At 37.8% G+C, this 17,167-nt stretch overlaps 1 protein-coding gene across 1 annotated transcript; it reads right to left on the bottom strand.

Annotated features, from left to right (window-relative positions):
- Positions 1-1,720: 1,720 nt before the first annotated feature.
- Positions 1,721-12,364, bottom strand: LOC141442867 (uncharacterized). The gene is made up of 4 exons (XM_074108014.1): positions 12,074-12,364; positions 10,212-10,327; positions 6,933-7,191; positions 1,721-4,326 (listed from the first exon to the last, which is right to left on the bottom strand). Exons 1-4 carry the CDS (start codon positions 12,241-12,243, stop codon positions 3,525-3,527), a joined length of 1,347 nt encoding a protein of 448 aa, XP_073964115.1. The 5' UTR covers positions 12,244-12,364; the 3' UTR covers positions 1,721-3,524.
- Between the last annotated feature and the right edge of the window lie 4,803 nt (positions 12,365-17,167).

The following is a 17,167-nucleotide window of genomic DNA, read 5'->3' as shown; positions in this document are numbered from 1 at the left end:
AACATGTAATTTGGCCATTCTAATTCATCTGTGCACCAGTCTAATTACAGTGTCGCTTTTCCCCAGCAATATTGAAGCGGTAATAGGCTAGTGCCTCAAAAATATCTAATTAGTTCTTCAGTTAGATGAACAGAAAATATTGAACACATATTTTTTCTTTTGTCAATTAAACAAAAATTTATGAAGCTGTAGCCAATTAAAAGTACCGTGCGACACTTTTTAGCACGACGTAACGTCACGGGGCTCCGACTCCCGAAGTTTGATGCACTTCATCTTCGTCATTTTTATGTTTGATTTTGATAAAACAAAAAATACGAGGCCTATATTATCTGATAATCTAACTGAAGGACTAGAATAAAAATGTTTACACAGACACAGGAAACTACCCAATGAGGGATAAAAGACATGAGAAACATCGCTAGATGGTGTTAGTATTGTGAGGTTTTTTTTGACGTTACGGTCTTGTTTGCAATGGACTCATTTAGTTATCAGCCAATTGCAAACAAGACCCTAACGTCATAAAAACCTTACGATACTAACGCCATCTAGCGATATGCCTATCTTTTAGCCCTCATTAGACTGAGTTCAGAGGAATGAGAATGGCCGAACCCTGTTACCGCGTCGCTTTTGTTAGGGAAAAACTGACACGGTTATTAGACTGGACTAACTACTTGGGTATAGTTTATACTTTTTGAACTGAGCTCGTAGTAAAAGCAGATTATAACCGCATTTCAAGGTTAATATAGACTCCATGTCCTTGAACAATAGACTACGAACTAAAATACGGCAATTGGACAGGGGTAACGGGAACAAAAGTAGACAATAGGGGTAGTAAAGCATAAGGGATAATAATGATAGGGTATAGATACAACGCCACTGTGAATGTAGGCAAGTTGATAAGCTCAGTTAAAAAAAAAACTATATAATAAGGCACTTGTCCCACCGCCGGCAAGTAAGCGATTGGCTATAGATATACTAAGCGGCAAAACTGGCCCTCATCATCCCAGCCTATATACGTCCCACTGCTGGGCACAGGCCTCCTCTCAGAACAAGAGGGCTTGGGCCATAGTTCCCACGCGGGCCCAGTGCGGATTGGGAACTTCACACGCACCATTGAATTTCTTCGCAGGTTTTGTGCAGGTTTCCTCACGATGTTTTCCTTCACCGCAAAGCTCGTGGTAAATTTCAAATGTAATTCCGCACATGAATTTCGAAAAACTCAGAGGTGCGAGCCGGGGTTTGAACCCACGACCCTCTGTTTGAGAGGCGATAGGTCAAACCACTAGGCCACCACGGCCCTCAAATGGATGCAATGATACGTAATTTTGTGTGGAGAGTGGGCCAAATTTTGTGCCGCTGAGTACATTTTCTCGCTCAAGAAACGAAAAAAAGATAGAAATCCTGTTTCAGTAAAATAAACTAGGCATAAGAGCGTTTATAGCTTCTGAGCTGGCATTAGGCTATGGCTAGATTTTCTCGATTATTCCATAAAAAATTAATGAAAATTAAAAATGTGGAAAAACAAACAAATGTTTTTTAACGGTTTTTAAAAAATATTAAAGTCTATCACGAATAATTATTGGAGTAGACACATTAACTTATATATTAAGATCAGTTCTATCAGACCACATGTTTAATTTTCATTAAATTTTTATGGAATAATCGAGAAAATCTAACAAAAATGCAACGTTGCCAGATCAGCAGGTATAAACGCTCAGACTCGCGCCGAGAAAAAAAACAGCGGTCAACTACGAAGTCGCTTCTCACTGCTCGCAAACTCGTATCTAGTTCGTAGATCTACTCGCTTCTCGTTTATCGTCGGTGGCGCGACACGTGCCTGATTTACATGTAGCGACAGACTCAGAAACTGTTATTGTTATGATCACTCTTTCATAAATTCATAGAAACCAGTAGTGTGGCCCTCAGTCTCGCGCTGCAGTCTGCGGTCGCCTCCAGACTCATATTTCTACTTATGCATTCATAGTACATATTATGTTTTATTTCCTATGTAAACTAGGTTTAACCACACCAACTCATTTCTACAAAAGTTTAAACTGAAACCTCATTAAATTTAGCGGCTGCAGTGTTTTTTCTCGATTCATCATGCCTTAATAAACTATTAAATATCAAGGTATAAAATTAAGTAATAAGTAACATTAAAACAAATCAACAATAGACCTTTTAAATAGTGAGATATTACATATATCTCGAAATTTCTAAAATATTAATAAAATATCTTAATTTTTTAAAATTAAACAGCACCCATAGTTAGGTTCTTACGTCTCAGATTATTTGGCTAAAATATACTTCTGTAGGTGAAAATCAGATTTCACATTGCCCATGTTTGATATTCTTCGACACAAGGATTCGTTATGAATACCAAAGAACGGCACAATAGCTCGACAATAGTTTAATCTCACTAATAATAACCTCAACATCTAAGTAGCAAAAATCAATAGTATCAAAATCATAAAAAAATATAATCTCACTCTTAGACTTCGGTATCACGCTCATTGTGCCTCAATTTAGTCCATCATTCTTGTTGTCATTGACTTGATTGTCATTCACATTGAATTGACGAATATTATTGAACGTTTAATTCCTCCATCAGTCCGTCAGTCTGAGAGGGTTATACGGTAATTCAGTCGTCATTCTGACCAGAGGCCGTATTGCCTAACGTTTCTAACGCTCGCGATCGCAATCAAATGACAGTTTTTGTATGCCAAATCTGTCATTTGATTGCGATCGCGAGTGTAAGAAACATTAGGCAATGCGTCCTCAGAATGATGTTCAGAACTGATACCAGAATGAGCGCGTAACCTATGTCAAACGATTTCACTAAACAATAATGCTATAATCAACAGTCAAAAAATAAAATCTCACTTCAAATAAGGCAATTTTACACATAGATAACTTTTGAGCATCTTACAGCGGCCTTATTTACGAGGCTGTATATTATATTGAACAACATCACACCGCGGCACTCGCGCACTACTCGCCCCGCGCTCGCCGTCGGTGTGATGTTCATATACAACCACGTAAGTAGGCCCGCCGCACTCGCGAGTCCCGACCCACTGCCGTCTTGTGTGTTTTGCGGGATCCGTACAAATAATTAAATTTTAAAAAAATCTTGGATAATAATGTTACCCAATAAAATAAAATAAATCTAAAATTAAACCAGGGGTCCATTTATAACCCATAACAGACAGAAAAAAGACCACTTTACTAGTCGGGCATAACTTGACTACCATATGCGACTGAATGGCGTGCATTCTTTAATAAATAATATCATAATCAAGAAGTGCACTTTCTTTCTTAGGTAACTTACGCCCTATGCTGCTAACTGCGCGGTTTTAGCGCGCCGTCCCTCTTTAAAAGTATCGCCTGTGACAGAGAAAACGCGCTTAACCCGCACGATTAGCCGCATAGTGCGTACTTTTACTGTCCGCTTTTTATATGGCAACAATTTCAAATCAAAATTCCCCTTTCATTCTTCATTCACCATTATTTGGTGATCTGCAATTTTAAAGCTTTAAAGTTTCTACACTGGATATAGAGTGCGATCTTTCTCTTTTCATAGCTCTCAATCCTTTAAAATCATTGTCAATAACTTCTTTTTCAGACGCCTCGCACATTTCTTGAATTATATTACATAGAACAGTAAAATCTGGTCTGCTAACTGCATCGTTTTTGTCAAGATTACAAGTGTTTGAGAAAATACAACATTTGTTATCCATTGATGGTTGGACTGCTTCATCTGTTGTGGTACTTTCAATGTGCTTGTCACTATTGTCTTCTGAAGCTTCACAGACATGTTTCACATTTTCTACTTCTACAGCCAACAGTGTTTTTTCTATATTGCACGACAAATTTGGTTCACTGTATTCTTCACTTTTATTTACGTTACTTACTTGATCGTTGTTGACAGTACTGACTTTGCAAATGTCCTTAGTGACTGGATTTGTGTGAACAGATTTGGCAGATTTCTTAACTTCAGCATCATGCTTGTTTTTCGCAGGTTTTCCATTTGTTTTCGAATCTTTACCTTTATGTATATCATTGTGTAATTCCTGCTTGTTGTTTGGAGCAGCAGATTTTTTATTATTTTCGGTTTTAGAGTTCTTGCTGGATCTTTTACTATCACGTCTATCTTTACGCTTCTCTCTGCTACCTCTATAATCTTTCTTATGTCTGTTTGTTTTTTCGCCTTTATCAGCAGAACAGTGACTTTCTACATCAGTTTTTTGTTTCTTATTTGGATTTTCGTTTATTTCTTTGCTGCTTGTGGGAGGTTTGTCAGTGGAGTGAGTCTCGTCTGCACCAACGCTGGAAACATTTACATAAATCATTATAGTACCGGGGCGACTGTTCGTATACGCATTTTCCCAAAGATAAAACTAAGCTAGATCGTTTGTTCATTCTCGAAAACCCCTACATACTAAATTTCGTCGAAATTGTTAGAGCCGTTTCCGAGATACCCGAAATATATTAATATACAAGAATTGGTCGTTTAAAGGTATAATATAATGCATGAAAGCTAGTTTATTTAGTTTTTTTTTTATCTAAATCTATCTATATCTTTGCTAAAGTTAGATTAATACCCTCATATTTATTTCACAACCATGCAATAAAATCTTAAATTTTTAACCAGGTCCAGATATGGATAGACTTAGGTTTTGTAATAGTACATTACTGTAGAGGCCGGGAAGTAGGGGTTGCCGGCCAAGCAGATATAGACGGCCGAGCGTAGCGAGACCGGATAGGGATGCGAGGCCGACAACCCCACGTTCCGGCCGAGGCTTGTATAGTGTTTTTCTCAAACATGACATGAAAAAAAAAACAAGAAATCAAGATGGCGGGACGCTAGTCTGGTCGCCCTGTTGCGTGCGCTCGTGTCGCACTGGCAGCTGGCGGGCGGCGGGCGGCGAGCCTCAGCGCCTGCAGCGCGATACTTCTCAGACTATTATTTGTAACACAACGTCAATATTTCATGTCGTGTTTGAGAAAAAATCTAGCTAGCTCAGTGTAAACCGCGTCGGCTAGCGTTAAGCCTGAAACCGACTGACAGCGGAGGCTTATTTACCGCGCGGTATTCTGTGTGTGGGTTTCTAGTTTTAAACTTGTAAGTAAAAATAGTTCAAATTGCAGTGAAGTACATTGCGGCGCTCGATAAACTACTTTTAACTTGATCTCTTTACTACCTGACAATGTAATGCAATTTTCACGGTTTTTCTTGCAAATATAAACTGACGCCTTAAACTCTGGCCAATGAAAGCTGTCCCAGAGAAACCGAGGCAAATAAAAAAAAAATGAGGCTGACAACACTTACACTGATTAAACGATGTTGATTCTTAGATATTAATTTAAATTTTCCAGATATTAAATTATACTCGAGACTTCAAGCTGAATCAACAATCATTATAGTAATGTATGTGTGAAAGTTGACCATGCACTTTAGTAGTCCCTTGGTAAATTTTATGACCTTTGTCGGTTACATATTTGAATATCGAAAGTTAAAATATCTACGAGTAAATTATCGACTGTATCGAAATATCGAAAATTACAATAACGAAAGTTTATATTGTCGAATGGTTAGGTAATCTACGTTCAATATATCGAAAATATATTTATCTACAAAAGTGACATCGAAAGATATAAACATCGAAGTCCAAAATGTCGAAGTACAGAGTATCGAATATCCTATGTATGAATTTTGACGTGACGGGGTCGACGGAGCTCCGCTTCGCGGAGCTTTTATTCCGCTCAGTTGAGGCGATTCGCGCCTTGACGCAATATTAACCTTACCTAACCTATTGAACATGAATTACCAAAAATATTTGGTTCGGTTAGGTTAAAACTGTGATCACAAAAACGCACGAGCCGAGCGAGCGAAGCGAGCGTGCCGCGGCAGCGGCCGGCAAGTGCTAAAAATGACTAGATTATGTAAAATAAATGCTATTAAGAGAAAGGAGCTTATAGCTAAATAAAGCAGATTTGTATGTACGATATTTTAATTTTCGACATTCAAATATGTTGCCATTTACAACTTAGATATATTGGCTTTCGATATTTTTACTCATTCGATATTTTAATCAATCTACATTTCAATCTTAGACATTTTGACCATAGGTATAACTGTCGATATTGTGATACAATCGATATTTTAATTTTCGATATTTTGAACATCTACATTTTATCCGTAGGTATTTTAATTTTCGATATTCAAATATGTAACCCCTTTGTCAGTGCCCATTTACGTACAGTCCAGACCCATCAATTTTTGGACCATTTTAACCAGATTGACATTGGATATATCTTCTAACATTTTGAGGATGGTAGGAGATTGAATTAAAGAAAAAATAATTTATTTATTTCTTACAGCAGAAATATATTTTTTTAGAAAAATATGGCTCTGTCCATTGGAGGACCATTTTGCCAATGTCTAGTAGGTTTTGCCGTTGTACGGTAAAAAAATTCTAGAAAACGAAATATGAGAGGCAATGGTGGATGAACGATGACCCAGAAATATCAAAATTATCTTAACCGGGTTAGTGTCAATTTTGACAGTCTCAAAAATTATACCAGATTAAAGTTTCGTAAAAAATGCGTGGACAGCTTTCGCTGGCCAGAGTCTATGGTCTAACATGCTTGGAATCACAATCGTTCACTTCTTTCTGTCACACGGTATAAGACGAGGGTAGAAAGTGATAGTGAATGCGATTGCGAACGGGAGCGTTAAGCCGAGTTTAGACTTGCAAGAAAAATCGTGCAAGTTTTATTGCATTGCGGCGCTCGATTAACCACTACAAACTTGCACGATTTTTCCTGTAAGTCTAAACTCTGCTTTAGATAATATGGCCTCTGAGCTCTAGATTTAGCCAAAACAAAGAAACATTAATTGCAATTTAGATAAAATTTTGCAAAAAGTTCACCTGCTAGTCTTTGCTTTTTCTTTACTCAGTGCATCCTTGTCTGTACGCCGTTTCTTCTTACTAACAATGTCCTTCCTTCTTTCAACCTTATCAGTTTTTTCAACACTTTGTGCCGTTTGATCAGCAATCTCATCAACCTGTGTGCTCTTGTCAACAGTAGTTTTTTCACCAATAGCATCTTTATCTACTTTCGTGGTTTTTTTTTTGCTGGCAACATTAGTGAGCGATTTTATGGTATGCCTTTGCCTTGCGTGAGATCCTGGAATATAAAATTCATCATTAGTTTTTATTTCGACCCTGATTCTGAAGGTATTTGCCAGTTCCGGCTTTAGGTTCCATTTGCACCAGAGATGTGCGAGGATGTGTTGCGAGGAAACTGTTTTTCATGATCATGAACCAATAGAAACGCTTAAATTACCTCGCCTCGTTCCGCTCAGCTGTTTCCACCAGACATGATGACAAATTGAAGAGGGACGGCACGCTAAAACCGCGTGAAAACCGAGAAAAGTAGCTTTACTCCTAGTACTTGTCATTTTCACAAGAGGAACACAACCGTTCACCAGGCTACCAGAGGTTAGGACAATTATATTGCTCTGAGGATGAACTCTAGTTGAGTTCGAAACGGTCGTGTACTGTTGTGGTCGTGATGGGTTTGTGTGATTTACAGTGCAGAGGTGGAGGAGCTGCATGAACACATTCGTTGGATAGACGTAGCTATCGTAAGGTCGCGGGTGCACCCTTTACAAAGTCGTTCCGCTCTAATGAGCAGGCTAATGCAGACACGTTTCGAACTCAATCAGAGTTCATCCTCAGAGCAACACAACCGTTCATCATACGACCACGTAGACACCTAAGTAGACTAAAAATTTAATCAATTATTCACAAATCTAGACTTTACTTTTATCAATAACCTTGAGTAAGTAACTTTCTGAAATAAATGTGTATCCAACCTGTAACCAAACTGTAATGCACTTGTACTCGTACTGCCACTGTATCAAATAAATAATTTAGTTTTTTTTTTTATTAATGATAACATATCTTATGGGCATATCTGCCGAAAGCACCCTCAAAGATGGGCGCACTCAACAACATCAAGTCAGACCGAGGCGTAGATGGCGAAATGACCTGTGGCCGTATTGCCTAACGCAGCGTTTCTTAACCTCGGGTCGCAACCCAATTTTGGGTCGCGGGCGGTATTGAGATGGGTCAAAGGGTTTCTCTGATAAAAGCTTAACAAAAAATAATTGTTCTTATTTTTTAATATTTTACATTTGACGTAAATTTTTGCGGTATTTTAGGGTCGCGGGCTCCAAATATTAACACTTGGTCCCTCGTCTTATACCATGTGACAGAAAGGAGTGGTGAAAACGGTCGTGATTCCAGATGCATTAGACAATATAGGTAAGCTTCCACTGATCCACATCGTACGCTTCGGACGTGTCGCATCAAACGAATTATAGTATTCTTTGTATATAGAGTCATACAAGTGCGGACTGATACGCACTGTACGGATCCCACATTTGGGTGTAATTATTGTACAACCTGATAATTCAATCACATGTCACTTGTGAACACGGGTCGAGTTTTATCACCCTGTACCGATAATGTTCAAGGTGCTATTGGACAACCTGATTTTGTACAACCTAATAATCGGAGCACACTTTTGACAGCAAGCAAATATTAATAAATTTAGTAGAAAATAACTTAAATTGAATTGAATTGCAAATTGAAGTGGCAATGGGCAGGCCACATCGCTCGAAGAACAGATAACCGTTGGGGGAGAAAAGTCCTCGAGTGGCGACCACGAACCGGAAGACGAAGCGTTGGCAGGCCTCCCACCAGGTGGACTAACGACATCGTGAGAGTAGCGGGAAACCGGTGGATGCAAGTGGTGAGTTGTCGTTCATTGTGGCGTTCTAAGGGGAGGCCTTTGTCCAGCAGTGGACGTCTTCCGGCTGATGATGATGATGATGATGATGATGAACTTAAGTTCTAGTTCCGTTGCCTACCTTCCGGTTTCAGCATCAGATCAGTTCAAAAGAATTATTAACTTAAAGCTAATTCTTATACGCTTATCTAGGTATATTAATCATGATCGTTTCGGTTCATCTCATGACGAGCGAGCATTACTTAGCTTTGATTGAAGAGTTCCATTGGTCATCTACGGTCTTCTTCATCAGGTCCAGTTTACCAAATGATACTTTCTGAATGTAAATGCTTATCTTAATGCTAAAAATGACAAAATCGCCATAGGTGTGCCTATAAAATTTGAGGTTTGCCCTCGATTTCCCTAGGATTCCATCATCAGATCTTGACTTGGTGACAAAGGGAACACCTCAAAGAATACTCTTTCAAATAAAAAAAAAATTTTGAAAATCGGTCCACAATTGACTGAGGTGAATCGGTGAACATACATTAAAAAAAATACAAACATTGGAACATAGAACCTCCTCCTATTTTGAAGTCTGTTAAAAATTCAAATTCAAAAAATGTGTGTGAAGTGACCTCAATTAGATACCTTTTTAGGGTTTTGTACCCAAAGGGTAATAAAAACGGGACCCTATTACCACAAACCACAATATACATCAAACAAATTGTTACATATTGTGCTATTACTAACACTCCACTGTCCGTCTGTCTGTCTGTCACTAGGTTGTAATCTCATGAACCGTGATAGGGGGCCAACCATAAAGTATGTCACACCTATTTTGACCATTTTTAGACACAATTGCCATCAAAATTGCAGTTATTTCGTTCCTCTGTCACAAACCGCTTGCCCCCCGCCCCCTAAATATGTGACGTACTTTATGGATGACTAGCTAGACAGTTTAAATTTTTACAGATGATGTATTTCTGTTGCTACTATAACAACAAATTTAAGGGTGCTCTTTACGGCAGCAGTTTGTTGGTTGAAATATTCACAGAATATTTATTTGTATTTTCATTTGCTTTAAAAATAAATACTTAATTAAATAAAAGTAGAATAAATATTTAAGGGGGGCTTGTAAAGGCAAGGAACCCTTTGTGCAGGAGTCCTACTCGCACTTGGCCGTTTTTTTTTTGCTCATGCAAAACTGGAACGGGTTGCTAATTAATTCATAAAAAAAATATAGTTAAATCAATCATCAATTCGAATTTAATTTATAATAACCAACCAACCGTCGCCGTCGCGTGTCATGTATGCGCTTGACATTCCTTTTCTGACAAGTTCCTATTATGTTCATGGCATGACACGGTGTAATGTAATGTGTAGGAACATTAAGAAATAAAAAAACTTACTGGTTACAAGTTGCCTCCTACGAGTCAGCTCATTCTTTAGGTCTGCCTCCGCCAGCCGCAGCTCTATTTCAGCCAGCAGCGACTGCTGCCGGGAATATGCGAGCTGAGCCCCCATCCTGAAGTTCAAATAAAAAGTCTTTTATTAAAAATGACATTTTTAATACAAGCTGCGCTGACTACACACTTTGTTGACTGTAATTGCATTGTCAACCAAACTACATTTCTGTACAAAATTTCAAGTTGATGCCATTAACCATTCCACAGTTCCGTCCTGCGAAGACAATCTTGGCTGGATCACCAGGATGTCACTAGCAAATTATTTTACTGTCACCAGATTTAAGAAAATTATAGGATCACTGTTGTCCATCCATCTATCTGTCTGTCAAAGACCCTTTATCTCGGGAACTCATAGAGGTATCAAGTTGAAATTAAAACCTATATACATACTTAGGTCAACCATATACTACAGTCTCTTGAAGATGTGAAAAAAATCAAACTTCTAAGTCAATGCAATCAAAAGATACAGTAGTTAAAAGTTGTTTCCATACAAATTGCTCTAACTGAATTTATAGGGTACTTCTGACTGTCCTAGAAACTTTACATTTTGTATGAAGGTATAGCATAATAAATAGGAAAAGTCTGAAATCTGCAATCCCCCTGGTGTTACAGGTGTCTATGGGCGGTGGTAATCTCTTACCATCAGGAGACCCACTTGCTTGTTTGCCATCCAGTTGCATAAAAAAAATAATGGAACACTTGGTAACATTACAACAGAAGAATTTCAACATGAAATTGAATCAAAAAAACAAATGAAGAAACTGTTTTCCATTCATTGTTCATTGCATTTGTTTATTTCACATTTTCAAGTGCTTGAAAGTTAATTGGAAGAGATTGCTCTTTAACTTAAGGCCGCCTACTGTTTACCTAGTACTTTAATCTTCTTTAGTATCAATATCAGAAGTTGATAAATGAGAAGTCAAAAATGCCATGAAAACTCCACTCTGTTTATAATACAGTCAAAACTGTTTATAACAACACCAGTTACAACACTTAGGTATAGGTATAGGTATTAGCGGGCTGTTTTCCGCAACTCGACGTCTAAGTGCGCCTATTTTGCGTGATTAGGCTGTAGGCACTATTCATGCCAGCCTAGCTCCTGGAGGAAGCCTAGCAGACCCTTCACGTTGCCGGCGACTTCCTGCAGTGACCCCGGTGATCCGAGATGTAGTGCCCTGAAGTTCGCCACACCAGAGCATTCCAGAAGGATGTGAGTGGCTGTCTCTTCTGCGTCCATGCATGCATTACAACACTTGGATGAAATGAAATGTCCAAGCAAAAAACCGCTGTCTCAGTAGGTAGAGTAGTGGTAGTAATCATCATATCTGCCTATATATATCCCAATGCAGAGCACAGGCTGCCCCTCAAAATGATAGGGTTTGGCACTGGCCTAAGTTCGTTCGAAGCCCAGGGCCGCAAAGTTGAATGACTATCAGATGATGTAAGTAGGTACTAATTATATTTTTCGCCTTGCTGAGAAATCAGGCTTTACCAAGATAACTTTCGGACATTTGGAGGCCCCTGGGGTCTAAAGGCCCGGGGCGGGCCTTCCCTTTCGCCCCATTGTTGGTCCACAGGCGACACTGTTTACCGGCCCAAACTGACGTGAGTTTCTATGGGCGTGTACATAAAAATTGGGTCGGTACGGTATTATCCGGGCCGGTAAATAGTGTCACCCTAGTCTCCCACTGGATTTTGGGCCATTGTTACTTTACAACAAACAAGACCAATAACCGTCAACTTTGCACAATAACATTTGCGCGCTAATCAATATAAATTGTAGAATCAGGAATAATGAGTATTACCTTGCTCTTCTCAACTTCAACATCATCAGCTTGGAGTCCATGAAAAAATTTGATCGAGCAACCACGTTTGTCATATTATCCAACTTGCGTAGGACAATTTTACAATCGTTTAACACATCTGCTTCGAGATGAATGCTCGACGATCGACTTCGACTTAACGGTAACGGCATTATTTAGTACTAATTTTGTAAATACATTTAGCAGAGTTAAATTTAACAAACTGCATTGGTCGCAATCCACAAACAAAACAAAACAAGTGATTTGATTAGTGAAGTGAAGTGCGTGAGGTGAGATGAGAAGAGAAACAACAAGAGCGCCAAGAGTGGGTATTTTTTGAATTCGTCCCCCGCCTGTCACAGCAGGGCTACTACGAAACTCGAAACTCGAAGTTTGTGTCGTGCGGTCCCTCTGACACTTATACTATTTAATACGAGAGCGAAAGGTACGGTACGGTACGATACGGTACGATACGTTTCGTAGTAGCCCTGCAGAATAGATATAGTACAATACAAGTCCCGTCCCGCCCGTCGTCGTTCGTTCGTTTTATTTTTTTAATGTCAGTCAAGTAATAATATTTTACCAATGGTATTGCATTCGAATCTTCTCAGTGAAAAAAATAATTTTTTTTTTATTTGTAAGTGATGCAAAATAAAACAATATTTTACTGAAAGTTCTATTTTTGAATTTCACTTGCAATACATATTGTACGCGTACACGAAAGAAATCATTGTAAGTATCATTTGTGAATTCTGACGGGAAAAAAACGGTATTGCCAATAGCGCCAACGCCAAGTGTAAAAATAAAGTGCACAATAGTGCACATGAAGTGCACGCACTACACTCCATTTTTCAACCGTTTTTTTTATTATTGTTGATTTTTTTTTAACTTAGCAAGCAACGGATGTGATAAAATTATCATTTCCGGATAGGAATCAAGTACATTTCTTTAACGTGCTTCGTACATGTTTAAGAAGAAAAACTAAGAAATAATATATATATAATTTCTTTTCGTTATTAAATCTATAATCATAAAACGCTGTTGTTCGTTATTTGAATTAAATAATGAAAATAAAAAGAAAAAGTTGGGTGCGTGTCGAGTACAGTGCTTTTTATAACTGGCAACACACTTTCAGCCGCGCTTCGGCGGGACAATTGACGCATTTGTGTTGCCAAGGTATCAACTTTTGCATAAATGGCTTGATTTCTTGGGTGCACAATTAACCTCACTTCTTAATTTTGTATAATTTATTGAATCAGGCGTTACTTTGCGGAGGTATATCAATAAACTAAAATAATCTTGATTTTGTTTTCAATAGCTATGAAATGACAATTCTAAATTGTAATAATTATATTTTAAATGACAAGGCATCGGAATTTTTGGTGCAAAAGTAAGTTAGTTTGTTATCACTTCGGATAAACTCATTTATCTCATACACTAACAATCTTCTCAAGTTTTATTAAATGTATATTTAATTTTATTGTAGGGATGAGAAAAATTGTTTAATTTACCACGATTTTCTGTCATTGAATTTTAAGTTTTATTTATTATTTTATGTCATAAATTCACATTGTCAATTTTTCATCTCTCTCTTTCTCGCGTTAGTATAGTGAGGTCTTTTTGACATTACGGTCTAATAACTAAATGAGCCAATGAGGGCTATCGCGTATGAATTCGCCACTAGAGGCGCTAGTGTAGCGTGAGGTCTCCGAAATGTCAAATCTCATAGTTTTGGGTGAGCTACGCGGGTTTATTTATAATTAGAATAATTTTGTGAATATTTTGCAATATCTGAAATTAATTATGGCAAATATGCGTTCCGGGGCAATGAATGTCTGTGTTTTGAGACAGTTTTGTCTTTCGGAAACCTTTGTCCTCCCTTTTTTCCGAACAAAACGGGGACTATGCAACACTGTGGCATGCTCGATATTTATATGGTACGGTTTTAAGGTGTATTAAATATGATTTTAATCTAAACTTTGTTTTCACGCCCGTAATAACAGACTTTCAAAACCATACTTAAAAACCTCACGCAACAGTGCGCCATCTAGTGAGACAAAAAAAATAGCCCTCATTGCAAGCAAGACCCCTCATTACAAAGATTAGATACAATCAAAATTATTTTTATGAATAAGCAACATAGAAAAGTTAAAAAACCCCGACATTGCCATTTTTATCAAGTTTAGCTAAGAAGCACTACAAGAAAACTCGCTTTCACGAAAAGAAACATTGAAATCGGTTTATCCGCCTGAAAGCTACATACGATATCACACATAGACAGACAGAAAGGCTTTGGTTTCATACTGATAACCATTTGCGTCGGGGGTTTAAAAATAACAAAAAAATGTAGCTGTAACAAAGTAAAAACTGAATGTAATTATTAGTTTAAGAGATCAGTATCCATTGATGTCGATGTTTCATTAATACAATACAATACCATAACTCTTTATTGCACACCAACACAGTAAGCAGTACAGAAAACACAGGTATATACATAGAGATACTATACTACTATATATATACTTTTAAATTGGTACCTATCGCTTTTAGATGATGGTAAGTTTATATCTATATTTTAATTTATTGAGTAAACACGTAGTGTAATGATCAAGGTATTTTTTAATTAGTCATGAACAGGTTATTTTTTTTCTGGACAAATTCTGTTTCTTCCTTCCTAATTTCCTCAACTTGGCAACACAGAATAAACGACGCAAGCGCCGCGCACAAGCATAAGCTGCAGGGCTACTATGAAACTCGAAACTTGAAGTTCGTATCGTACCGTCCCTCTCGCTCTCGTGTTAAACAGTATAAGTGTCAGAGGGACCGCACGACACGAACTTCGAGATTCGAGTTTCATAGTAGCCCTGCTGACGCGTATCGTTATCGTGTACCTTACCTACTTCTCTCCTCTCCTCAACTCAGCCGACCGCCATTTTCATTTCGTCTTTCTTTTCTTGGTGGATTTGTCTTCTGAAAAAACCTCAGGTGAGTGGTTATCCTCATTGTTTTACCAAATATCATGTATTTGTTATGGTTAGAATGTGAGATGATACACGATTAACGGTAATGTAGGTTCTGGACAGTGATTTGTTTTCCTTGCGCATTTGAGTACTAAAAAAACTACTCGGTCAGTCTCGGTCTTTCTTGTGCCTGCCTTCGCGACTAGTGTGCAGCGCAGTCAGTATCAACATTTTCATTGTTGTATTGGTATGTAACAATTCAGGACAATACATAGCCCCGAAAACGCATTTTTTACTTAATAGGTAGGTACCTATCTGTTGGTAGCAACTGCTCCGATGCATTTGTTTCTCGCCGTAAGTAACTGTTGTACTCTGAATCGTGATTTAACTGATAAGTGGTAATGGATCGAAAAGTCGCTAGTTATCATAACAATTAAGTTTATTCAGACCACGAGGTCTCATTGTATGGTTTCTATCTACGTACGAAAACGCTTATCTAAGGTTCGCTAATACAATATACACCACAAATAGTAAGCAATACAGAAACAGCTTAGTTACTTATTAGATGAAAAACTAATTGATTTACACCTTTTCCAACTTGCTAGCGTGTGCGTCTTTGCGCCTATAATAAACCGTCTTTGTTAAGGGTTCACGTTACACCGTAACTTTGTATACGGGAAGTGGGTGCTCGCTTCATTGAATCATTGCCCAATGTTGCTGTAAATTGAACAACTGACCTCACATAATATGACTACAGCTTATTCACGTTTAATCCTAGCAGCTATTATACAGCTTCATTTAAGGATCAAAGTAAACTTTCATTTAGTTTGATCCTTGACATCACATGTATGATACCTACATACACAAGGAATATGATAAAATGAAATGACTGTCAGTTAGTAGGCAACTTGATCGCAGGCTTGGTGCCTGGGCCAAGGCAAACTAATTTTGTCTGTTACCTTCTCAAGCAACCGCTGAACCGAGTGAGATGAAACCTGTATAGGGGTTTTTGGGCCTTGTATGTTTTATATGTATCTAAGTTTATATTTATCTATAAAATTATATATATTTGTTGCCTAGCTTTTGTTTTGGGCTAGGTCAATTAGTGTTTATTGCCCATGATATTTATTTATTCTCAGCTGAAGTCTAATTAGACTATTAAGTGTTTTAACAGTACAGTCCTTTTATTGACATGTATTGACATAATTTTTAACTAACTTCTTTTTTCTTTTTGTTACAGCATGTTGAACAGGGGCGAGTTCAGATTAAAACATAACAGTATGAACAATTTAATGAAGTGCACATCTTGTTCCAAGAAAACATTCCAACAAAATGGAAGAGATGTACATACATTTTGAAGACAAACAAGTGTGTATGAACACTTCCATGAAGCACACGTTCTGTTGGAGGCTTGCATAATTAAAAAAAATCCTGATTCCAATAAGAAACCAATGTGAAAACGGACAAGCAGACAACCGGTATGAACACTCTGTCGGTGTCTCAAACATTTATAAATTCCCAATTCCAACAAGAAATAGATGTGAAGAGAAATGACTGTCTGAAGCACATGCTGTCTGTCGGTGGCTCAAATTAATTAAAAATTTTACTGGTTCTAACAAGATATGAAGATGGCCTGTATGACTCGCACCAAATTGTTTTGTTGGTGGCTCAGCTACATATAAGGTTTTATAATTTCAACAGAAAAGATGATGATTTAAACTTGAAGACAGAGAAGTCCATCTAAAGTTTTAAGAAATACTCCTTCGGCTGCATGGAGATGCGATTTTTTTTTATTATTCCGAGTCTCACTTGTTACCAAAAGACTCCCTCAATGCTTCTGCTCCTTTCCTAAAGCGGTTCAAGGTCAATCCTTCAACAAAAACAGGTCTTTCAATCCGTCTTCACTGTGGAAGCAAAAATATGGCTCTATTTCTTTTTCTCTTGCTTTGCGTCCTTGAGTATTATAAAAGTACTCAAGTTTTTATTTCTAGTACCTTCTCTGCATGAGCGCTCAATTGTTTGGTAAAATTTCATTGTTTTCAATACAGTTTCCTGTCACATTTAGCTGGCAGGACTCCTGTTTGATTTTATTCCTATGCCTGTGAATGGATAAACACCAGTTCTGGCTGGTTTAAGT

Source organism: Choristoneura fumiferana, chromosome 26 (genome assembly GCF_025370935.1).
Source record: "Choristoneura fumiferana chromosome 26, NRCan_CFum_1, whole genome shotgun sequence".
Taxonomy (NCBI): Eukaryota; Metazoa; Arthropoda; class Insecta; order Lepidoptera; family Tortricidae; genus Choristoneura; species Choristoneura fumiferana.
The sequence above is the reverse complement of the archived record's forward strand: the minus strand, read 5'-3'. Positions and strand labels throughout refer to the sequence as shown.

Coding starts and splice junctions, on each gene's coding strand:
- LOC141442867 (XM_074108014.1), bottom strand. CDS start 12,243: ATGCCGTTACCGTTAAGTCGAAGTCGATCGTCGAGCATTCATCTCGAA. Junction 10,328..12,073: donor TTGAAGTTGAGAAGAGCAAG/GTAATACTCATT, acceptor TTTGAACTTCAG/GATGGGGGCTCAGCTCGCAT. Junction 7,192..10,211: donor TAGGAGGCAACTTGTAACCA/GTAAGTTTTTTT, acceptor TTTATATTCCAG/GATCTCACGCAAGGCAAAGG.